Genomic DNA, 25,960 nt, shown 5'->3' on the forward strand with positions numbered 1-25,960 from the left:
GCTGCGGCGGCCCGATGTGGGGGTCCCGGGCAGAGGCTGGGGCAGCGCAGGCCGAGGGGCGTCTGCGATTGTTCTCAACACCCCCTCCCCCACCCCACCCCGTGTGTCTGTTTGTCACTTGCAGCTGAAGATGGAAAGAGCCAGGCGAAGGGGAGGCGGCGGCGGCGGCGGCGGCGGCCGTGGCCGCGGCGGCAAGAATGTAGGGGGTTCTGGCCTAAGCAAGAGTAGACTGTACCCCCAGGCCCAGCACTCCCACTACCCCCACTACGCGGCTTCAGCCACCCCTAATCAGGCTGGGGGCGCAGCCGAAATCCAGGAGCTGGCCTCCAAACGAGTGGACATCCAGAAAAAGAGGTTTTACCTAGACGTGAAGCAGAGCTCGCGGGGCCGGTTCCTCAAGATAGCCGAAGTCTGGATAGGGAGAGGCCGGCAAGACAATATCAGAAAGAGTAAACTGACCCTCTCCCTGTCGGTGGCAGCGGAGCTGAAGGACTGTCTAGGGGACTTCATCGAGCACTATGCCCACCTGGGCCTGAAAGGCCACCGGCAAGAGCACGGTCACGGCAAAGAGCAGAGCTCCAGGAGGAGACAGAAGCACTCAGCGCCCTCCCCGCCGGTCTCGGTGGGGTCCGAAGAGCACCCTCACAGTGTCCTCAAAACAGACTACATCGAGAGGGACAACAGGAAATACTATCTAGACCTGAAGGAAAACCAGCGGGGTCGCTTCCTAAGGATTAGACAAACCATGATGCGGGGTACTGGCATGATAGGTTATTTTGGCCACACTTTGGGCCTCGAGCAGACTATTGTCCTCCCAGCTCAAGGAATGATCGAGTTCCGTGACGCCTTGGTTCAGCTCATCGAAGACTATGGCGAAGGGGACATCGAAGAACGCAGAGGTGGAGACGACGACCCCGTGGAACTCCCCGAGGGGACTTCTTTCAGAGTGGACAATAAAAGGTTCTACTTTGATGTGGGCTCTAATAAATATGGAATTTTCCTGAAGGTAAGTGAGGTGAGGCCACCTTACCGTAATACTATTACCGTTCCGTTCAAAGCTTGGACAAGGTTTGGGGAGAATTTTATCAAGTATGAAGAAGAGATGAGGAAAATTTGCAACAGCCATAAAGAAAAGAGCATGGATGGCAGAAGGGCCAGTGGTGAAGAACAAGCATGCCTCGACTAAGATGAAAGTGAACTCCATCAGGCAAAAGTTAAAATCATAGATTGGCTAAAAGAACTGATCCATACTCATTTGAAGAAATTTCTCCTCTTTGGGGGCCCTTTGTTATCAGTAATACCTCTAGTAGTTTATACTTCAAGGAGTCTGATTCTTATGTTATGTTACCCGTAGAACACTCTAATTCTTATGGGAACTCCTGCCTTCCCAAAGCTAAATAGTTTAGCTGCTTCAACTGCTCCAGACTATTGAAGTATGCAAATCAGCACAAAGTATGACATTCTGACCTTCCAAGTACCCTAGCTAAGATTTACATTGCACTATGACATAAGCCTGAAAAAAATACATATACCTAATATGGAAGTGTGAATTTCTACTTAATAAGTTCCCCCAAAAAAGGATTCCATGCCTACTTCATTAAAAGCTGCTAGGATTACCTGTAGGACAGTTACCACAGAAACAGAAATTGACTTCTATTCTAAATATATTTATTTATTTATAAAAGGACAAGTTGCAGTATATTCAATGTCCATTGGATAACTGAATATTAAACAGTCCCATTAAAGAATCAAATCTTAGTTACTATAGTATGCTATAATTTCAAATTTTGTGGTAACCCTACAGTTTATAGTTGCCGTATCAACGCCATGAGAGTTTTTATTGGTTATTTTAAGCTAGTTACAGTCCTATCTTCACCTCTGATGATTGTACCATATATTATTAGTGGCTTTCCAAAGTTTCAGGAATTACTTTTTATGTCACTGTTGCGTGGGAGGCTTCATCCTATGGCTTTGCTATGGAAATCTTGATATTTTAGCTTTTCATACTAATTTGAAGGTTGTAAGAGGTTCTTTCCCAAAATATATCATAGACTCAAGGTGTTATAGTTTTTGCTGCTGCTTTAACACTATTTCAGAGGGGTTGGTGCACCAGTTATCTGATATAAAAATACATCTATAATAATATATTTTAGTAGCTCTTTTAGCACCTTAAGACCATTTCAACACTCCCAGTATAAACCTGACTTTTACAGGTGTTTTAATTCCAGGAAAAGTTTTCTCTTTTCTAAAAAGCATTTAGAATAAACATAAAATTTCAGCCTGAAAAAATATTATTTGAAGATTGATTATAAGCATATTTGAAAAGAAAATTCAGGCATTTTCCAAGGTGCTCTTTATGATACTTAAAAAAGTTTACTTTACACAAGACTCACCCATTTACTTGTATGAAAAATTACTTTCCAGGAAGTGCCACTGCAATTTTCCAACACCTAAGCAGTTTTTTAAACAAGTGGATATAATGTATATGTGTACCAACCCACCCTGTATTAACTGACTGAAATTTTATCTGTTGAGCTGCATTTTATTCTGAATGAAATTACTGTCTTTTCTCTTGGCTTTACTCACCTCCCACACAATAAGTCCATATAATCATGTTTAGGAGCCAAACACTGATTTCAACCCCTAAATATAGCTCTCATTGATGAGAGCTGACTGCACGGATTGAGATCAGAATGTAGCTCTTCTTCTATATGCTATAAGTAATTCACAATTATTTTAACAGTTGTTTGCCCTCCAGAGGTTGTCCCCCAAAAGGTCACTAAAAGAGATGAATTAAGAAAATGAATTTGACTAATTCATGTTACTTAAAAACAAGCAGTCAGTAACCCAGACGTATATGCTGGTGTTGGCTTACGGATTGTATTTCCGGTTTCCTCAAACAGTGTGAAGGAATCTCACTAGTTCATTATAATTGTGGACCATCTGGATCACTGTGGAACAGCTGAAGGTTAGAAGATGATGTTAGTACTAGAGTTAATAGCACATGGTGGGTGTTGAGACTCTAAAAGTAGCAAGGATCTTTAAACAGTCCTCACTGTAAAGTAACTATTATAGGCTTGATAAAAAGTAGCTTTGGGGTCTAGGAAGGAATGGTGTGCCCTTGAATTACAATACTACTGATTGCTTTGCTGCCCATCATAGTGCCTATGAATAATAATTAACCTGTCAGATTTTGGCGAACTGGAGCTGTGAATATTCCACTATTTGAGCATTCCTATCACTATTGCTGTGACTGTGTACTTTCTCTTAAAACCTTCTCTTCTAATATATTTATATCCGTTAAGTCTAAATAATTTCCTTTTTGGATTTTACTCTGGTAAGATTTGAGTGTGTGTGTCTATATATATATACATATATGTGTATATATATATGTGTGTTATATATATATACACACACACACTACTATGTCAGACATAAATATCTTTAACTCATTGTATATAAATATTATTAGTTTAATTTTTCATTAACAATTTAAGTTAAAAATGGGTTAAGCAGCCAAATTTTCTACATGGTATGTATACTTCAAAGTTTTTACCATCTCAAAGTTATAGATTGCATAGATGCATATATACCGGCAGTTGAATATACTTTAAAATCATTAAGCCTTCTGCCAGTCCTTTAGTTTCTTTTTTTTTTCCAAAGTTAATGTTCACTGAAAAAGGAAATGATGCTATGATTTTTTGATACTTAAAATTTCCAATCATTCATTAGCCATAATCCAGTAAGATCCAGTCCAAAACTCTGGTATTAGGACATGTATTGCCATGTATCTTATAAAATAAGCTACTACTCTTACCTGTGCAATATACATTTTATTTATTGTCATTTGTATCACAAATGGAGCTGCAAGTGTACATGGTATTCTTCAAAATACTAGGATCCCTGCCTTGAAGATATAAAACTCTTAAGGCAACTGGATGTTAGCAATCAAAAAGTGAGCATTTAAGTTAGTAACCAAAATTACTCTTTCACTATATAGTTCTAAAACACTGATGATGTTTGCACATAATAATCCAAGCATAATGTGGTACAGACTCAAAACTGTAATCATATAAGCTGATAGTACGAAGTCTGGAAACGGGTTCCTCTTCATTGTTGGCAGTGTGCTCCTACCAATTGAAAGCAGCACTAATCTGTTGCTTATATGCAAGAGATGCAATGTATTATAAAAGAATTCAACTTCTGCCACATTTTATAATTTTCCTTGTTAAAGCCCCAAACTGCCATGTCCCTTAAACTTGAGTCAAACACAAGCTTATTTGCACTAAAGAGCATGGCCAAAAATAAATGACAGGGTGGAAAAGCTAGTTGGAACCTCTTGAAATAATGGGTTCTAATGGGGGAATTTCACATTTGTCTATTTGAAAGCTATATGGTCCAGGCAGACAATCTGTCAGTTCACTAATTTAATAATGCACTTTACCTTTTGTATATAAAAGATGTACATTTATGCCACTTGACTGGTGGGACGTGTTTCAATAACTGTGTAGTTTAGAATCTGTAGGGTGAGCTCTTGCATGCATATGTTTGTGTTGGAACTGCTATAGTAACAAGTTTCCATTCAACCAGTGTCATGGAGAAGGGTAGAAGATGCCTCTGAAGTAAATCCCAAGACACCTAACAAAGAATTTTAGAGTTCATATTTGTATTCTTAAGGACTAGAATCAATTAATAAAACTCTTTCTAGCCCAGACTAGTATTACAGTTGAGATTATATCTAATTGAGACTCCCCATAATACCCTGAAAATGAATTTTGGGAATTTGTGCAAAAAAAAAAAAAAAAAAAGCTTTTAATGATTGTTTCATTTTTGATGCATGTTTCACTTACTAATGAAAAGACAGTACCTGGTACTGTATTAGAATTCAAAGTATGATTGGCTGATATGGCATCATTAAGAAAATAACCAGACTAGAGACATAAAGTTCAAATTAAGGAAATGCAAAGAAACTAAGAACAACTGCTAAAATAAATATGACGTTATTTCAAAATTTGCAGAAGAGCTAACTTTCACCAACCAAAAAGGGTATTAGGGGACTTAGTGTATCCTTCCATCCTGAAAACTTCCTAAGATGTACATTTGAAAAGTAGATAATTGTTGCTGAATAATAGGTTGTATGTACTTTACTAAGAAACACTGTGTACTAACGATTCATCAAGAGTATACTATATTTACTGCATTCATTTTATATATGTGGATAAGAATACATTATATAGAGTGATCCTATCAATATACTCATGTATTTATATTGTAATTTTGCAAATATTTTCAGTAAAATAAACATTTATCTGAGCTGCACAATCTGAAGAGGATGAAATTGGAATATACCCTCAGACATTCAGTTTTAATAAGCAGCTGCCATGGAAAGTTGATATATGTACTATCATTCCTTTAGATTTTATGTTTATTTTAATATTTAAATAGGACTTGATTGGAAACTTGAAGTAGTGTACTGAAAATAATTTCTTCATAAGTATGAGTTTCTTTTTTCCTGCTTATTTCCAAGTGTCTTTCATTGGAACTATTTATAAAATCTTATTCCAAGCTTTATGTAAGAACTTTGCTTAGTCACCACGTAGTTTGAAGTCTGTCTTTTACCAAAACACCAAACATCTTTGGCAGGATAAAAATCTAAAGTAAACCACAAAGAGAATTTAAAATTGACTCTACGCCAACACAATAATACAGGTGTAATATTTATCCCTGCCAAATACAGATTCTTAAAATCTTTCTGGAGTTTCCTTCAAGATTCCTTGAATTTCATAGAGAAATGATGGCTCATGGCTAGCCCATCAGAGGAAGAGAGGAGAGATGTTCGCATGCTGTTAAGACAATCTGTAGTCCACAATGCTGTAGAAATGAGGTACAGGGAAATGTGTTTTTCCCAATTTAATGTCTTGTGAAAATTGAGTTTTTAGATCACAGTTACTCTGTCATACTCAAATTTATGTAGAAAAACAGTTTATATGTTAGTGTATTTTCTTGAGTAATGTCAAAAATTAATCTTTTCTCCTTAATTTGACATGTTTTTTTAAGTAATTTAGTTAATCAATATTTTTGAATAGGGAAAACCTGCATATAGTACAAAATTTAGATGCTCCAGATTGATAGACACTGAAAGGTAGCAACTAGTGTTACCAATTTCTTGTGTATCCTTCTAGAGTTACTCTGCATATACACACATATATATACACACATATTCTTTTAAAACATACATTTAAAAACATATAGACACTCTCTTGTACCCAGTAGTATCAATAGTAGATCTATCATTATAAGTGTATTTTCCCCCTTCTCCTTTAGATGCCATGCTTGATCTCATTACCATAGCATTTAATTTGAGCTATTTATGACACCAAGGGAACCCCAAGGAAATTTTGAATGACTCCCATTGGAATTTACTTGAAGTGCAAATATATGTACATATCAATTTTTAAATGTATAAATATTCAGTTCTCCTTCCTTATTCCAAACTACTTTGTGCTCATATCTCTCCCTCTGTTGCCCCTCAAAAAAGTGGTGTTCTTTTTCTTGATGTGATACAGTTCAGGATGTGAAATTGTTTACCCAAAGATTATTTTAAATTAACTGTGTCCTCATGAAAAATACCCATATTTAAAAGCTTTAATAAATTATCACTTTTAATCAGTTTTTACTAATTATGTTACTATTATTTTTTACAAGACCTTACCATTATTAGAGAAAATCAGTTCTAGAACCACCACAAAAGGTTACAACCTGTTGAAGACTGTTGATTTAATAACATGAGCATTTATATATATAATAAGAAAAGTATCATTATTAATGAATCATTCAGTTAGCACTTAGTCAAATCAAGACTAAACAAAAAACAGAAAATGCTAGTTGTGTTTATTTAAAGCATTGGGTCCCTTTGAGGAACCAAGTCTATCAGATTTCCTTGAGACCAAAAGGTACTATGATGATTTGGGAAAAGGTTAAATACCTTAGGGCTATGTAGTTAAAAATACAACTAAACCATTTCTATTCTCTGCCAGAAGAATATAAAATAGCACATATAATTGTTTTAAAATGTAGTAGCATAATTACTTTTCCTGAAAATATAAACAAAGTTGCTTTAATAGTTTCCCAACCCCTCCTTGCAAAAAGTCGTAATTCTCTTTTTATTCACATCAAGGAGGCATTTTAAGGTTACTTTTCTAATAGCCAACAGGAAAAGATTATGATATGAAAGAGTAACGTCCCATACGTGAACCATGAAGGATCCTATCTAGTTATGAATTAAAGCAACCAAAGTAAAAACTCCAATACTATTAGAAATATCTTAAAGAGTATATGGGTTGAGAAAGAATTTTTTTATGGATTAGTATATGTAAACTTTATGAAAATGTTTAAAGACTTAAAAAATTAAAGCACTTTAATTCATCTTTAGAATAATCATGATTGATGGCATGATTTTCTGTTTGTAACATGAGAAAGGTGTTGTTAGAAAGCGAGATTGTCTTAAACATATTTTTAAAGCTTAAAAGTTTGCTTCTGTCATTTTAGTGAACAACTCACTATCCTTTGCAGAGTCTATTACATTGGTTAAGATTTCCAGGTATTTACTTGTTTAAGCTTAAAATGGTGTGTAGGTATTGTTCCTTTTTTAAAGAGAGGGATCAAAAGGAAGGTAAATTCACCTTTGGGAAGAGTTTTGCTCATGTTTAGGCTAAAAATATTAGTAATTTTCCATCCTTGTAGCTCAGTCAGTAAAGAATCTGCCTACAGTGCAGGAGACCTGGGTTCCATCCCTGGGTTGGGAAGATCCCCTGGAGAAGGAAATAGCAACCCACTCCAGTATCCTTGCCTGGAAAATCTCACGGACAGAGGAGCCTAGTGGGCTGCAGTCCATGGGGTCGCAAAGAGTCAGGCACGACTGAGCAGCTAAAACACATCCTTCATTAAAGAAAAGTTTCCCACATTGATCCTTTCTGGTAAATTTTTTTCCAAACTTTACCCTCTTTGCAATATCCCTTGTGAAAGATTGCTTAGCCTTATTGAGGCCAATAACATCTAGTAAATAAAATCTTATTGGAAATGAATTAGTGCTGCTGTATGAAAGTAGTTGGTAATGTGAATATGGAGAGAATACTTTTAAATGAGATATACGATTTCTTCTTGAGTGTTGTTTACTTTTTTCTAAGATTGAATAGCTGTTGTCTGTACTTTGATTTTTACCTCTTTATACTTAATTTCCATATTATTCTACTCAAACTATTCATTGTTCCCAGGAAATACTAGGAGTAAAGAAAAAGGAAAATAATCCCTAAGAAAAGAGTTTACAGTATTTAAAAATTTTAAAGTCACTCAAAGTGTAAGATTGTGGGGAAAATGCTTTTTTTGGTTTTAGTCTTTATCAAGGGATTACCTTGTAGCTCAGTCAATAAAGGATCTGCCTGCAGTGTAGGAGACCCAGGTTTGAACCCTGGATTGGGAAGATCCCCTGGAGAAGGAAATGGCAACCCACTCCAGTATCCTTGCCTGGAAAATCTCATGGACAGTGGAGCCTGGTGGGCTGCAGTCTATGGGGTCGCAAAGAGTTGGGCAGGACTGAACAACTAATACTAATTACTTAGATCGTAAAGAATCTACCTGCAATGCAGGAGACCCAGCTTTGATCCCTGGGTTGGGAAGTTCTTTTGATAAGTCTTTATCAAGATAGCAATATAAATCTGATTATTTGATATGGGTAGAGGCAGAATGTCTTAATCTGGGATGCCTATATTTTGAAATATTCAGTATTTTGGGTTTTTTAGAACAAGTAATTGTGTATGATAATTCAGGATTTTATTTATGATTTGTTGTGGGTTTGATGAAGTTGCTGTCTAGAGGTCACAAATAGAAGAAACAGAGAAGAGAAAGGTGGTGGCTAATTATTTTGCTTGACTGTAACAAAAGAAATCAGTCTAATAGAACTGAAGTAAATAAGTCCTTCTCAGAACAAAATCTGTTTAACCTTTGAAAGAGCATTTGAGAAAGAATAATAAGACCTAATTCTGCCAGTAAGCAAATCATTTAAGTTTGGTTCGATTGTTTCTTTATATGAAACATGAACAATTTTGTCCTAGAAGCTAGGGTTCCCTCCTACTCTAAAGTTTTAAAATTCTGTATTGAAGGAGAGCGAAAGAAAAAAATAGATAAATAATACCTGAACTGGAAAGTGTAAGAGATGCTCTCTTTATATGAAAAACAACTGTAGTAAGGTAACAACCTGAGAGGATGCCCGAAAGACTAGCAGAAGCATCCGTTGTAGAATGTGTGCATCCCTGTAACCACACGAGAGAAGATTTTGTTCCCAGTCTTCTTTAGAACCAAATTGTTGTATACTTACTCCGTAACTATCCTAGGCTTTAAATTTTTTACCAAATATTTTTGTTGTCTATTCAAGGTCTGCTTTTTGGAAAGCAGCATCACTAGGTCTATACATACTGTAGTCATTTTTTTTTATATTAAGAATGATTAAAGTTAACATCAGTTTTTGAAATGCCATTGTTCCAGAATTAACCATAAATTATATTGCTAAATAATATACTGCAATTATCATCACATTGGTCCCTGACAATCAGATACTTCCTTTGACCCCAATCTCCTTGGTCCTATTGAATGTCCTATATTACAAGTCATGACGTTTAGCAGAGAATATCAAGAACGCTGAACTTCCAACAGTATTGTTCTGCTGTAGAGGACTGTAACTACTAGGGTGTGCCAAGATAAAACATAATAAGTTTGTTTTATTTTTGTTTTTAGCCTTGAGAAACTGCAGAGGTTGGTGACTGGAGAGACAAGAAGCATCCCACGGGTTTTTGTCTCAAAGGCTTTTGCTTAGGCATCCCAGGCCTCCACTGTGCACTGCCTGCAGCACTGCCAGTAGAGGGGAGGTGAAAAGAGTGACGGCCTCCCAGGTGGCTCAGCTTTAAAGAATCCGCCTGCCAGTGCAGGAGTTACGGGTTCGATCCCTGGCTTGGGAAGATCCCCTGGAGAAAAAAATGGCAACCCACTCCAGTACTCTTGCATGGAAAAATCCCATGGACAGAGGAACCTAGAGGGCTTAGAGTCCATGGGATCGCAAAGAGTCAGGCATGACTTAGCAACTAAACAACAGCAATCACAAAAAGTGACACCTTTCTCTCTAAACCCGTCTTTTGGAGGCCTATTTCTTTATCAAAGACAGCAGTTTAGAGCAAGCAAAGTGTATTTTGAAGTGCATATACACATATGTGATCTGTCAATTTCAAAAATACCTGTGCACATAAATTCCATTGCAGAAGCATTTAATGAAAGCCTGGTGGTGGTTCACACTAGTAATCTGATCAACAGATTCTGTAGAGTGAATTGGCTGTTGTAGAAGGGTGTTTTTTTTTTTTCTCTCCTTGTCCTCAAAATAGCAGATCCATTTTAGATTCATGATTGCTTCTTCTTCAGTGTAGTTTGAAATCTAACTCAGATGAAAAAGAATACTTCAGTTTGGCAGTTCTTTACCCTGGCCATTTTGTAGAAGTTTTTCTCAGTTTCCCATTTCAAACCCTCCAAGCAGCTTTACCAAAAGAACACACCTAAGTGACAGAATTACCCAGCAAATGAAACAACAAAATCTTGAGCTAATGACTTAGGAATAAAGATATGGATACGTACAAAACACCTTGTATGTACAAAACTTTTGTACAAAATGTACGGAACTTTTCTTATCATTTGCTAATTTACTTCAGAAACAGCTATATTTTATTTCTATGTCCTTTAAACTAGCAATGTGATTTATACCAATGATTGTCAGTCTAGAATTTAAATAAATAGAATAGTCTGAAGTTTCAGTTGCATTTATTATGGGGTTTTATCTATTGGTTAGGATGCATAAAGGGCTTACCAGGTGGCTCAGTGGCAAAGAATCTGCCTGCCAATGCAAGAGACGCAAGAGACTCGGGTTCTAGACTCGAAAGGACTCTTCCTGAGTCAGGAAGATCCCCTGGCCCCCTGGAGGAGGAAATGGCACCCCACTCCAGTATTCTGGCCTGGAAAATCCCATGGACAGAGGAGCCTGGTAGGCTACAGTCAGTCCACAGGGTTGCAAGTCAGACACTTTTGCGTCAGACACAATTGAGCAACTGAGCACGTATAAACAGATCGATCGCTGTTGAGTAAATTCCCTCATGAGGGTAAACCATGTTATCAAGCATAAAAATAGAACTTGAAGTTCTGCCACTTAAAAAAACCTTCCTTATTTTTCCCGTCCCTTCTGTACATTTTACCCTATTGAAAGTGGTGGTGGTTGTTCAATTGCTAACTCATATCTGACTGTTCACAACCCCATGGCCTGCATTATGCCAGGCTTCCCTGTCCTTCACCATCTCCCAGAGTTTGTTCAAACTCGTGTGCATTGAGTCAGTGTTGCCATCCAACCATCTCATCCTCTGTCACTCCCTTCTCCTCCTGCCCTCCATCTTTCTCAGCAACAGAGTCTTTTCCAGTGAGTCGGCTCTTCGCATCAAGTAACCAAAGTATTTGGAGCTTCAGCTTCAACATTAGTCCTTCCAATGAATATCCAGTGTTGATTTCCTTGAAAGTGGTTCAGTTAGTTCAGTTCAGTCACTCAGTCGTGTCCGACTCTTTGCGACCCCATGAATCGCAGCACGCCAGGCCTCCCTGTCCATCACCAACTCCCGGAGTTCACTCAGACTCACATCCATGAAAGTGGTTAAGGACTCATTTTCTCCCACTACACCATGGCCCCTCTTTATCCTATTTATTTGTTCCAATGACTATTGAAACACCACAACGAAAGGCTAAAGCTCATTTTGAAAATGTATAAATGGCCCTATGAACTTGACTTTGGACTCGAAGAAAGAAGGGCTGCTGCTTCACTTAACTAATTTCAACACTGATTAGAACTTCTGTATAACAGTTTAAGATGAAGAGAAAACATTTTACTTGGAATGATACAGCCTGAAGGGTCAGTTACTTCCACTTTTCAGTACCCAGCAGATCTTCAGAAAATATTTTGACTAGCATGATTGACAGGTAATTTCTGAAATGAATTTAGCCTCTAGGAAAATTGCACCATGACCATTTTCAAACAGAAGGTGTTAACAAAATGGAGAGTCAAATAAGATTAGTACTAATAACTACTACTACCATGCTCTAGGAAGTACTAATAACTATTGTCTTCCATGCTCTAGGCTTTGCTAGACATCTTCTACCGTTCAGTTCAGTTCAGTCACTCAGTCGTGTCCAACTCTTTGTGACCCCATGAACCACAGCACGCCAGGCCTCCCGGTCCATCACCAACTCCCAGAGTCCACACAAACCCATGTCCCTCAAGTCAATGCTGCCATCCAACCGTCTCATCCTCTGTTGTCCCCTTCTCCTCCTGCCCTCAATCTTTCCCAGCATCAGGGTCTTTTTCAATGAGTCAGCTCTTCGCATCAGGTGGCCAAAGTATTGGAGTTTCAGCCTCAACATCAGTCCTTCCAATGAACACCCACGACTGATCACCTTTAGGATGGACTGGTTGGATCTCCTTGCAGTCCAAGGGACTCTCAAGAGTCTTCTCCAACACCACAGTTCAAAAGCATCAATTCTAAAGTGCTCAGCTTTCTTCACAGTCCAACTCGCACATCCATACATGACCACTGGAAAAACCATGGTCTTGACTAGATGGACCTTTGTTGGCAAAGTAATGTCTCTGCTTTTTAATATGCTGTCTAGGTTGGTCATAACTTTCCTTCCAAGAAGTAAGCGTCTCTTAATTTCATTGCTGCAATCACCATCTGCAGTGATTTTGGAGCCCAGAAAAATATCGGCCACTGTTTCCCCATCTATCTGCCATGGAGTGATGGGACCGGATGCCATGATCTTCGTTTTCTGAATGTTGAGCTTTAAGCCAACTTTTTCACTCTCCTCTTTCACTTTCATCAAGAGGCTCTTTAGTTCTTCACTTTCTGCCATAAGGGTGGTGTCATCTGCATATCTGAGGTTATTGATATTTCTCCCGGCAGTCTTGATTCCAGCTTTTGCTTCCTCCAGCCCAGCGTTTCTCATGATGTACTCTGCATGTAAGTTAAATAAGCAGGGTGACAATATACAGCCTTGACGTACTCCTTTCCCAATTTGGAACCAGTCTGTTGTTCCATGTCCAGTTCTAACTGTTGCTTCCTGACCTTCTACAGTTATCCTCATTTTAATATAATTTTCCAGAGTCTTAGAAACTGGTTCAGAATATATTTGATCCTTATTTACACAAAGCCAAAGAGTGCTCAGTTAGGCCAGACTGCATTTAAGACTTACTCTGAGATTTAACCCCCAACTAATAAAGCACAATCTACCCCAGCCACCACTGTCAATACATCTGCCTCCGATTACTGGGAATTCTTTTTAATCCAAAACTATTCCCTACGCCTGGGGCTGGTATCACCAAAAGACACTTACTTACATGAACATTTATCTAGCTGGTTAAAGTATGATGCTAATCCAACTTACTTGATTTTTGTTGTAGATTATAGATTGAATCTCTCATCTTGACCAATTATTTCAAATAAATGTGAATAATTTTTTAAAGGGATCAGATGATGAAAATGTAGATGATCACCCCAATTCTACCCAAAGGGCACAGAGGAAACAAATTACTATTCACTGTGGGTCAGTTCAGTTCAGTCGCTCAGTATTGTCTAACTCTTTGCGAGCCCATGAACCACAGCACGCCAGGCCTCCCTGTCCACCACCATCTCCCGGAGTCCACCCAAATCCATGTCCATTGAGTCAGTGATGCCATCCAACCATCTCATCCTCTGTCATCCCCTTCTCCTCCTGCCCTCAATCTTTCCCAGCATCAGGGTCTTTTCCAATGAGTCAGCTTTTCGCATCAGGTGGCCAAAGTATTGGAGTTTCAGCCTCAACATTAGTCCTTCCAATGAACACCCAGGACTGATCTCCTTTAGAATGGACTGGTTGGATCTCCTTGCAGTCCAAGGGACTCTCAAGAGTCTTCTCCAACACCACAGTTCAAAAGCATCAATTCTTTGGCGCTCAGCTTTCTTTATAGTCCAGCTCTCACATCCATATGTGACCACTCGAAAAACCATAGCCTTGACTAGACGAATCTTTGTTGGCAACTGTGGGTCTACAATTTAATTTTCATGATCCAAAGTCAACTGGTTATGTCAAACAGGTCTTAGCAATATTAGAGTTTCATTGGGCTTTTTTTTTTTTCTTTTTGGCAACTTTTTCTGTCATCCTACTCTTTCTGCATTATTCCATTCATTTTCATATTTTTATTACCAAGTTTCTTCTTTTTCTTCTGAACTCCAAAAGGATGAACTGTGATGCCTGCCCTGTTTACAGATCCAGAGCTTTTCAAACTTTATCGGAATTAAAATCACGTAGAGGGTTTGTTAAACCAGTTTAGTGGCCCTTACCCCAGAGTTTCTGTTCCTTAGGTTTGGGGAGTGAAGAGAGGACCAAGAATTTGTGTTTCTCCTATATTCACAGGTGACCCCATGCGGCCAATCTGGGGACCAAACTTAAGGAGCAGTACTCTAGGCTGATATGATTCTACCTTAGCTACACAAGATGCTGAAGCAGAAACTTGGATCAAGACAACTGTAGCATCTTGCTGGGAAAAAGATCCAGCATTATTCCTTCTGCTTTAAGTTTACAAATCTCAAAGTTGACAAAAAGATGGTTTTTTGCAACTTTTTCTGCCATCCTACTCTTTCTGCTTTATGCCATTCACTTTCATATTTTAACCTTTTTGAATAAATTGACTAGAGGTTAGGTAAAGAATTATTTTCTTCCCTTTTTACCCTTTCATTACATTTAAGAACTTATTAGTTCCCTCTGATTTTTTGACAGCTATCTTGAGATAATTCTGATTGGAATTAACCCTTATGAATCCTTATATGAAAAGCTTAGCTTTCAGATTTATGGAGACTGTAACATATTTTTGATTTATTAATAACTGCTAGACAATTATTACTAAAGGAAAGTGAATAATTCTATACTCAAGAATTGTTAATACAAGTTTTAGTGAATACTAAGTATTAGGACTTGAAGGGACCTTGCAATTAGTTTGGTCCCTTAAATTTACATTTTGTGATATACTCCATGTACTTCAGAGGTTCATAATTACTAAAATAGGCTAGGTAAACAGATAATAAAGGTTAAAACTTAAAATGCTGCTTAGCTCTCAAGATCCATAAGTGGTAAGAGATACAGTATAATTTATTTTGAAAGACTAATATTTTCACCATCTTCCTGAGTCCTATCTATATGCAGAGGATAGAGGAAATACACACTATAGTACTTTTTCAGATTAACAATTGGACCCATTGATTTAAATTTAGAGATACTTCACCAAAATACTCACTGGGAATATTATTTGGAAATATAACTAACATATTTAAGAATAATTCATCTTATGTTTGCCAACTTGAGGACATTCTATAATTAGCATGTTGATCAAAATTAATAGCTATTTTATATATAAATATAATTAATAAATATGACTATATGTAAACTCTTAGCAGCTGTCATTTTAGTGGATCAGATCCTATCAGAAATACTAAATTCATATGTATACACTTGGTGGTTCTGCAAGTTCATTAACTTCTCTTTCCAGCTTCAGTGATTAGTGAGTGAATGAATGAATTCACAATGAGTGAATGAGTGAATTCACAATGAGCAAATTCCTAATTGTGAAAAAGATTAACTGCTGATCTAGCAGAGATGGGCTTCCCTAGTGGCTCAGCTGGTAAAGAATCTGCCTGCAGTGCAGGAGACCTGGGTTTGATCCCTGGGTGGAGAAGATCCCCTCACACATGATGCATAAAGGTAATTAATAAATCAGAAAAATATCTGGACTGTTGTAACTTTGATAACTCTTTTCTACTTAGAGTGAATTTCTTAGAAATAATGGTTAGAACTTTTGTAGTCAGGTCCTCTTAATTTAACAGGATAAAGAAGTGTGATTTCAATTTTTCTAATATTATTCTGAAAAAAGAGGAACTTTGTCACTTCCTCCCACCACTTGTTATTGTGAAACAAGAAGCAGCTTTCTAATTTTCATGAGCTTCACTACTTAAATGAATTATTTAAGACAGATTCCATGAAATTTGCCCTTCCAAATGAAATCCAACTTTAATTTTCATAATAAATTTTTTATTTTTAATCATTCTTTTCAGAAAGGATATTTTTAAAGGAATAAATTTAGTATTATTTTTGCTTTTTTGAAAGTACTTATACAGGCTTATTTGAAAAGCCATGACAGTATGGTAAATTGGAAAACCAAATTATTGGATATTATCAAATAAAGGTTTTCTTTATAGAAATCCAGATTAAATTCTGTTTGAAGGTTGAAGAAATAAAATAATATTTTCACTTCTTTTTTTTTGCGCTACTAATTTAAGATGGAAAGAAGCTGTGAAGTTTGCTAATTTCAGCTTGGATGGTCTGTATTAGAGATTAGGCTTCTGAGAAAGTTGATTATTGTTGCAAATAATATGTGTGATTCTCTCCTGGAGAATTTCAAGGCTTTACAAAAGGCTGAAGGATATTAGTGGCAATAATATCTAAATTCAGGGATCTAATGTAAACCAATATGAAACTCAATTCTCACTTGGAGAGTCCACTTTTTTTTCTGGTCACTTCTTAAGCCATTTGTGCTTTCTGTGATACTGTAACATATCCAAATTTCATAAGGACAAGTACTAATACCTTTAAGAGAGAGACCTGAATACATTGAAATATATTATGGCAAAGTCTATAAACTGTATATGTATTATATATTTCTAACTATTTAGCTAACTAAATTTTACTCTACAAGATTATCGTGTGTGTGTGTGTGTGTGTGTGTGTGTGTGTGTATAAAATTATAAAGAGAGACCAGTTCTTTCTGCATCCCCTTCCATGCCTTGGAGAAGTAAGGACAAATTGGCTTCATCTTGTTTGTTACTATAATTGGTTGGCTGCCCTAAAGTGCTGCATTGAGAATTTGAAATTTGCATCTAGAGGGAAAGAGAGAAGAACAACATTCATGCCAAATATTTGCTATTTGGCTAAAGTCGTCTCTGCTTTAGAGCTATAAAGTTCTCATTGTAGTTCTGAAATTTTCTAACTTAGCCAGACAACTGGCCCTTGGAGCAGAAAACTGTCATGTGACCCACCTAGAAATGTGTCTCTTCTAATGCTTCAAGAGAATTTTGTGTTAATCTAATGGTCCCTCCTTTAACACAGCAGAAAATCTCTTCTGTGCCTGTGAAGAACTCAAAGGACCATGGTCATGATGATGTCATCAAGAATATCGTTTGGCATTAAACTTTATATTTGCCTTTAATGGGTTCTAACTTCCATTAAAATGACAGCATTTTCTCCCTTTAAATCAGCCCAGAACCTCCCTGGTGGTCCAGTGGTTGAGAATCTACCTTCCAATGCAGGGGATGTGGGTTTGCTTCCTAGTTGGTGAACTAAGATCCCATGTACTACGTATTGAAGCCAAAATTCAGCCTAGACATTCTGAAACATTAACATACATAGTAATTAAAAATGCAGGTTCTTGTCCCCATCCCTAGAGATTCTGATTTTGTTGGTCCAGAGTGAAGTTTGAGATTGGCTTTTTTCATTCTGATACAGATGGTCTAGAGGCCATTCTTTGTCTTAGACTTACAGTCCTTCTTCCATATCATTTTTGTAGCTGAAATTGCTTAAATTTTAATACTGTCAGCCATAACACGATGGAAGATGAGTTTTTGGTTATATTATTAACAGGTAATATCTGTAGCTCTCTAAGAGAGGCTGAATACACAAATCCAAGTATTTAAGATTTTGTGCTGTCATATTAGGGGCTTCCCTGGTGACTCAGATGGTAAAGAGTCTGCCTGCAGTGCAGGAGATTTGGATTCCCTGGGTTCAATCCCTGGGTCGAGAAGATCCCCTGGAGACGGGAATGGCTATCCACTTCAGTATTCATTGGCTAGCTTTCTGGGCAATGATCACTGGGAATGTCAGTTCCCCCTCCTCCAAAATTCAGGTTCAAACTTCTTGACGTGTACCTACCAGTTACATTCTCCCCAGATTTTTCAACCAAGATATTCTGAGTCTTTCCAGCCCAAATCAAATCCATAGGTAATTTGTCTTCTCACAAGTTGATCAAGTCTTGAATAACTTGCCTCAGCCTTATTTTTTTCAGCTATAACTTACAATTTAGTAGAAGTAGAAAAACATACCCTTAATCAATCTGAATTCCTCACTTCTAATCTTGCTCAACTTGTGTTTATGTGTGTTTAAAAGAGTACATAACAAGAAATGTACTACCTTAACCATTTCTAAGTATATAGTTCATTGGTGTTTAAATATATTCAGCTTGTTATACAACTAGTCTCTGAAACTTTTTCATCTTCCAAAACTGAAACTCTATACCCATTAAACATTCCTCATCCTACCATCCCCATCTCCTGGCAACCCCCATTCTACTGTCTTCTCAACCTTTTTTCTCAATAAGCAAGATACTTCCTTAACTGTTCTTCCATCAATAATGGGTTTATAATTATTGCTACTTAGCTCTCCAAGTAGAATCCTTATATATCCTATATTATTATAATTATCATGCAAAAAGATTTACAATTACAGGACAATTATGCTTCTATTAAGAGCCCCTTATAATCTTTGGGTGACTATGAATGAGGATATTTTATTCTGGAAACTTGATTTACAGGGAAAGGTAACCCTTTATTCTTCCTGAGACTGAGAGGATTCCAATGGAATCTTTGTGCCTGTTTGTTGGAAGTCTGAAGTTACAGTTAGTTACCAGTGCAATTAGGCTAAATCCTGGAATTTCCTAGACTTTTCCTATGTACATCCTAGAATTGTCTTCTACTAGACAATTCTTGTATAATATAATAGATTACTTGTATAGTATATACTTGTATATATAATAGATTGAAATTTTACTTGTATAATATAATAGATTGGAAATTTTTCTGGTGTTTGACAGTGTTGATGTTCACTAGGTGATTTCAGAATCTTTGCTTAGTACAATACAAAACTGTTTACCTTTAAGTAGCTTTATTAGAAACCTAATTTGGGAGGAATGCTGCTGCTGCTAAGTCGCTTCAGTCGTGTCCAACTCTGTGCGACCCCATAGATGGCAGCCCACCAGGCCCCTAGCCATAAATAAAAATACATTTTCTGCAAGTAAAGTGTTTAACATGGTATTTTCAAAATCATTGGCAGTTGAGAAAAAAACTCAACCCAAGAAACATTTTCAAAACTCTTCAAGTTTTTCCTCAAAAAGTTTCTCTTACTCTGTTCTTAAAATTTTTCAAGAATTCAATAAAGCAGTATCCATCTAAATAACCAAAAATGCTATAATTATAAGAATTATGCTTATGTTCTTGACATAAGGAAAACAATCAATTTTTTTGGCTTAAATTATCTTGGAACTGGGACTTATGTAGTGGTCCAGTGGTTAAAACATCACACTTCCAATGCAGGGGATGTGGGTTCAATCCCTGACTGAAAACTTATACCACATACTGTGCAGGGCAGCCATAAAAATAAATAAATAAGTATCTTGGAACTGGCACAAAAACTAATTGATCATGATTCTTGAATAATGATAATTGAATCTTCATTTTACTAATTTATAGTATCGGTGTATCATGAGTTTCATCTCCATACTTTTTGTAGCACCTAGATTTTTCTTTAATGACATGTTGCAACAAGAGTGATAATATTTCAAAGAAAATTCCTTAAAATTGAATTTTGTTACTTCTTTTATTTCTATTAAAAATCAGAAATGTTTTCTCAGTAAGGGGAAAAAAATTTTGAGTTAAAAAGATTTAATGAAAGAGTTGGAGTGCATCTGGTTCAGTAACATACTAAGCAATTATTTTTTTCTTTGCAGTGCTCCCATCACTGTATATATAATTTGGCCACACTGTACACCTTGTGGAATTTTCGTTCCCCCACCAGGGATTGAACCTGGACCCTCGGGAGTGAAAGTGCTGTGTCCTAACCACTGGACTGCCACTGGACTGCCAGGGGACTCCCTCCCATCACTATTTATGATCTTTCTCTATTGCCCACCATTGTCACCCCTCAAAACACAGAACTTCTCTTAGTGTCATGTAATCCTCAGGGCACATGCTGTTAACAACCCAGAAGTTAATCTCGCCTCTCTTTGTAGTCTCTAACATAAGCTAGGCATTAATGTTTTGCCAATTGGGACTCTTTAATGTAGTAAACTCCAGTCTGAAAATTCCCCCAAGTTCTGAGCCTTTTTTTAATTTTTTGACAGCTGTTTACTTTATCAATTATAAGATTAAACTTACGTAGAATTAGTACTGCCTGTGTGACTTATAATAATTAAAACTAGTTTCTAATATTCTTTACGCATGCTGAACAGTACTTCTATTTAAGGATCTTTTGGGTTATTAGGTAACTACGTGCAATTTGGTTTGTTAATCACTACCATTTACTGTTTGACTCATTTTTGGAAGAAGACTCCCAATATTATATTTACTGATGTGCCAAGCTGGGATTCAAGCAGTACCTTCCATTAGGTAATTTGCTTCTGATCTGAGACATATTATAGAAAATCTACACTTTGATGGAAATTTACGATTTATGTGGAAAAAATTAATCTTAGATAAACATGAAATTTGATTATTAGGTAATTTGCTTCTGACATGAGACATATTATAGAAAATCTACACTTTGATGGAAACATGATTTATATGGAAAAATTAATTTTAGATAAATGTGAAATTTGATTATTAGATTTTAATAATTCAATTCTGACTGACAAGTTTGTTTTAATAATTTTGTTTCGAAAATAACTGTAAAATGACTGTGGGTGCCAGATTACTCACTCTTATCTGTGCTATAATTTATAAAGCAAAAAAAAATTTCAAGTGTGTATTATTTGCACTATTATTTCAAGCATTCATGGACTTTAAAGAATCCTAAGGTCTCGCCTTTGCTCTCCTGGTATGCAGAGGTGTGGTGCAGAGGCTGAGAGCGCTGTGTTGTGTATTATCATTCGAAAGCCCCAGCTCTGGTGTTTTCAAGATAGGCTTGTTGTTTAGATGCTAAGTCATGTCTGACTCTGTGACCCCATGGATTGTAGCCCACCAGGCTCCCCTGTCCGTGGGATTTTTCAGGCAGGGATATTGGATTCTCCAGGGGATCTTCCTGACCAGCGGTTGAACCCTGAGTCTCCTGCTTGGCAGGTGGATTCTTTACCGCTGAGCCCCCTGGGACGCCCCTCGGTAGGCTTAGAGTAGGTCTTTTCACTGCTGTGGGCCCCAGCTTGTTTATCAGCAGTGTGGGCATTGGATCAGAAGAACCTTTCAATTTCTATATCCATGGAGTCATGAAACTTCTGAAGTTACCTTCAACTTGGTTCTGTGACCTTTTCTTATTTTCCCCACATCTTAACCATTTCATCTGACATTAACTGGTCATCCTTTCTTTCTTGGCATCCTTCATGTTTAGTTACAGTTGCTTAATGGCACCCCACTCCAGTACTTTTGCCTGGAAGATCCCATGGACAGAGAAGCCTGGTAGGCTGCAGTCCATGGGGTCGCTAGAGTCGGACACGACTGAGCGACTTCACTTTCACTTTTCACTTTCATGCATTGGAGAAAGAAATGGCAACCCACTCCAGTGTTCTTGCCTGGAGAATCCCAGGGACGGGGAAGCCTGGTGGGCTGCCGTCTATGGGGTCGCGCAGAGTCGGACACGACTGAAGCGACTTAGCAGCAGCAGCAGCAAACTTATCTTTTGGTCCTGTATACTAAAAACTTTCAAAAGGCCATTCTTCTAGTTCCAAAAGGTTTTTTTTTTAGACACAGCCTAGAACATGATTAAATATATTTAAAAATGTAAACTTAACTTTCCTGTACAGAAATCCCATCTCCTTAACTTGAATTAAGTTTAAAACCAGAGGCTGTTTTTTTCTTCCTCTTTTTTATTCCCCTCTACACCTTGCCCTGGACTGATGACTAAAATCATCCCTCTTCATTTAATCACAAGTGTTCCTATTCCTGTTTTGCCTTTGAAATCTTGTTACCTGAAGATCACAGTACTTAACAGACAAATCAGAATGATGACAAGTGGGAATGAAAGTGATCGTTTAAAAACCTGATAAGAAACACTATGTCATCTTATTCCAACAACTGACTCACAAATTTTGTAGCATATGAGATCTTTGGTTTCCTGCCCATCCTAAATTTTACTTCAGAAATATTTTGTCCCTTGCTTAATAGATAAATGATCCTGTTCTTGTATTCACTCAGTGAGTATTAAGTGGCTGCTCTCTGCCAGCCCTTGCACTAAGAACTCAAGATACAGTGATTTATGAAAGAATAATATTCCACCACCATTAGCTTGAAGTGGGCCATGTCCAAAGTTATTTGATTCAAAGCAACTGTTGGAGCCTAATCAATCTGTCATTTTTTTCCATTCACTGGATACTCATCTGATTGTCTGCCACAGGCCTGGCCATGTATTGGTAAATATAAGTATGTTTGGAGCTGTTGTAAAAGTTGTATGTACTTTTCCCTTGAACAATTTATTTTCTAAATGTGATGAATGATCTGCATCTGTTATGGTATTTAGGATATATTTCATTGATGCCAATTTAGAGAACTACAGTCATACTACTTTAAACAATATCTCTGTCTTCTCTGTCATTCCAAGTCTCTCTTTTTTAAATTAATTTATTTTTTTATTGAAGGATAATTGCTTTACAGAATTTTGTTGTTTTCTATCAAACCAACATGAATCAGCCATAGGTGTACACATATCCCCTCCATTTTGAACTTCCCTCCCGTCTACCATACAGCAGATTCCCGTTGACCATGTATTTTACATATGGTAATGTAAGTTTCCATGTAACTCTCTCCATACATCTCACCCTCTCCTCCCCTCTCCCCATGTCCATAAGTCTGTTCTCTATGTCTGTTTCTCCATTGCTGCCCTGTAAGTAAATTCTTCAATACCATTTTTCTAGATTCCATATATATGCATTAGAATACGATATTTATCTTTCTCTTTCTGACTTACTTCACTCTGTATAATAGGTTCTAGGTTCATCTATCATTAGAACTGACTCAGATGCATTCCTTTTATGGCTGAGTAATATTCTGTTATGTATACGTACCAGAACTACTTTATCCATTCATCTGTCGATGGACATCTAGGTTGCTTCCATGTTCTAGCTATTGTAAATAGTGCTACATTGAACAATGGGATACATGTGTCTTTTTCATTTTTCCATTCCAAGTCTCTTTTAATGTCCTAGGATGAAAATAATGATTCTGATTCATCTCATGTGCTGTGTTCAAATGGTGATGACTTCCTGAGCTCTAAGGTTGGAGATTATGGAGTCCCAGGCAGGCTTATCCTAAGACCGCTGTGACTTCTGTGTGTCCATGGGGTTGAGCTGGGGGGAGGATGAGGAAAGCGTGGAGTAGTAACATTCATGTCACATATTTGTCCTCCCTGCCCCAGATCTTTGTATTCATCTCACTTTAATTTCATTTCATTCTCATAATGTATACAATATCTTCATGCACTCCTTTTCTCTCCATATGTCTGGATTGATATACAAAATCCATCCATGTTCTCAACTATGAATTACTCACCAGTGTCTTAGCTGAATGCAGTAAACCTGATTCAGCTGTGTCTGTGTAAATCAACAGCTGTAATAATTTTCACTGTAGACTCATTGCAGTGAAGAGCCATTAATGGATAAATTCAATTATTTTTGGTACAAAAGATTCATTTATCCTGAAAGTTTTTCTATAAATGGTCATTGCTGCTAAAATATTTTCTAATTAAATGTTAAAAAAGAATTATGGGATTTTTAAATTATAATAATTTTCATGTAATTTGACATTTTTCAAAGTTCTTTCATATATTGGATCTCATTTCATCCTGATGAAAATACTAATTCAGATGAGTTTAGGTCAGTATCACTAACCTCACTTAACAGATGAAGAAAACAGGTCCAGGCAGGTTAAACAGTTTGCTATAAATCACTTAGCGATCTACTAAAATAACCAAAGTTTATAAGAAGCCCACGGCTTGTTGAAGCCTTCATAATAAAACTATAGACATTTTAAATGGTAAAATTTGTTCAAATTAAGTACATACTTTTTATAACTAAATAAAATATTTTTTAATGCATTCTAGTTACTTTCCTGTTTTTGTTACATCTTTAGGTGCAATTCTACACTGAATCTTTGATGTATTTTGGCCCTGGCGGAAAGCATGTCAAATCATTATATTGGTGCGCATGTCTATACAGAAACCACCTGTCTAGATTCAGTCGCTAGTTACTGAGAATTTGACCCTCTTTCCTGAGCTTCCTACCTTAGTGAACCTCCCAGAACTGGATCCTATTGACTAGAATACAAATCCCCTCCTGTAGACACGAGTCCTGTCATGGCATTGCGTTGCATTGTAGTCTTCAAACATGTTATTTGGAGAATTTAAGAGAGAAAACTACTTGATTTGCACAGTAAATTCAATTAATAATTAAAAGTCAATCGGTGATTTTTTTTTTCCCCTACACGCTCACGAACAAGAGATAAATGACCACATAATAAGTTAGAAGCAGGCTTTTTTGGAAACCCGTTTGAAACAGATGTTCCAAGTTTTTAGCAAATTAACTCAAGAACCCACATCTTCTTCCATTATATCATTATAATAGTTAACAGTGCAGTAATCTTCATCCACACACAAAATTTTATCATGTTCACTGTTATATTTATTGAAGCAGAAAATCAAAATAATCATACATACTAGGAATATTTGAATTTCAACAGGCTCAAGAGCATTGTGGTTAAAACTGCTGACTAGGAAGTTCCATTGAATAAATGAATTGTTCCTAGCATTCCCAGTTAACCATGGTTTTGTAGCCTCACGGGGGCTTCCCTCATAGTTCAGTTGGTAAAGATTCTGCCTGCAAAGCAGGAAACCCTGGTTCGATTCCTGGGTTGGGAAGATCCCCTGGAGAAGGGATAGGCTACCCACTCCAGTACTCTTGGGCTTCCCTTGTGGCTCAGCTGGTAAAGAATCTGCCTGCAATGCGGGAAACCTGGGTTTGATTCCTGGGTTGGGAAGATTCCCTGGAGAAGGGAAAGGTTACCCACTCCAGTATTCTGGCCTGGAGAATTCCATGGACTGTATAGTCCATGGGGTTGCAAAGAATTGGACATGACTGAGCGACTTTCACTTTCACTTCTAGCCTCACTGAGGAATTAGCAGGCTGAATTCTAAATTCTCACCTGGAGATTGAATTTATCTCTGCATATATTTCTGTGACCATAAAACTTTCATGTGGCTCAATCTGCATAAATAATCACATAGCTATAAATATAAGAAGGTCAATACACCTAGGATTATCATGAAGGAGCTTAGTAGAAAATCCATGTTTGCTTTTTGCTTTCAGAGGAATAAAATAATTTCAGTGCATTTTGTCCACCCCCTTAACCTATGGCAATAATTTCAGCTGTATTTCTAGGTACCGGTTCCCCACAGAGGTATCAGGCAGTGTCAGTAGTCTAGTAGAGAATGGTAAAGAGTATAGAACAGACTTTCATGTCAGCCAGTCCTGCGTTCAAGATCAAATTTTGTCACATATTGTGTAATTTGGGACAAATTTTATACCTCTTTAGAATCATTGTGAGAATTTATTCAATCAGCTTTCCATTTATAATGACTATGTGCTGGGCCAAAGGATGTATCAAAAACAAAACAGATAAGGTTCCTTGCCCCACAGAACCTATAGTCAGCCAAAATGCTCTTCAAGAAAATTCAGCATCCTAAGATACATAAGCTTAGGTGGCTAAACTGAGCTTCCCTGGTGGCTCAGATGGTAAAGCATCTGTCTGCCTGCAATGCTAGCGACCCAGGTTCAATCCCT

At 37.2% G+C, this 25,960-nt stretch overlaps 1 protein-coding gene across 4 annotated transcripts in view; it reads left to right on the forward strand.

Annotated features, from left to right (window-relative positions):
* The window catches only part of PURG (purine rich element binding protein G), a 39,802-nt gene that overhangs the window by 349 nt on the left and 13,493 nt on the right, over positions 1–25,960 (forward strand). Inside the window, exons 2-3 of one of the 4 annotated variants that reach the window (XM_044935691.2) lie at positions 125–1,006; positions 19,931–21,655. In XM_044935691.2, coding sequence (XP_044791626.2) covers positions 131–1,006; positions 19,931–20,005 — 951 coding nt within the window. In that variant the 5' untranslated portion in view covers positions 125–130 and the 3' untranslated portion in view covers positions 20,006–21,655. Of the gene's footprint in view, positions 1–124; positions 8,157–9,789; positions 10,849–19,930; positions 21,656–25,960 lie in introns of those variants that run through there. The other 3 variants (XM_025278910.3, XM_025278909.3, XM_025278908.3) reach the window with 3 other exon arrangements.

Source organism: Bubalus bubalis, chromosome 1 (genome assembly GCF_019923935.1).
Source record: "Bubalus bubalis isolate 160015118507 breed Murrah chromosome 1, NDDB_SH_1, whole genome shotgun sequence".
In the NCBI taxonomy this organism is placed as follows: domain Eukaryota; kingdom Metazoa; phylum Chordata; class Mammalia; order Artiodactyla; family Bovidae; genus Bubalus; species Bubalus bubalis.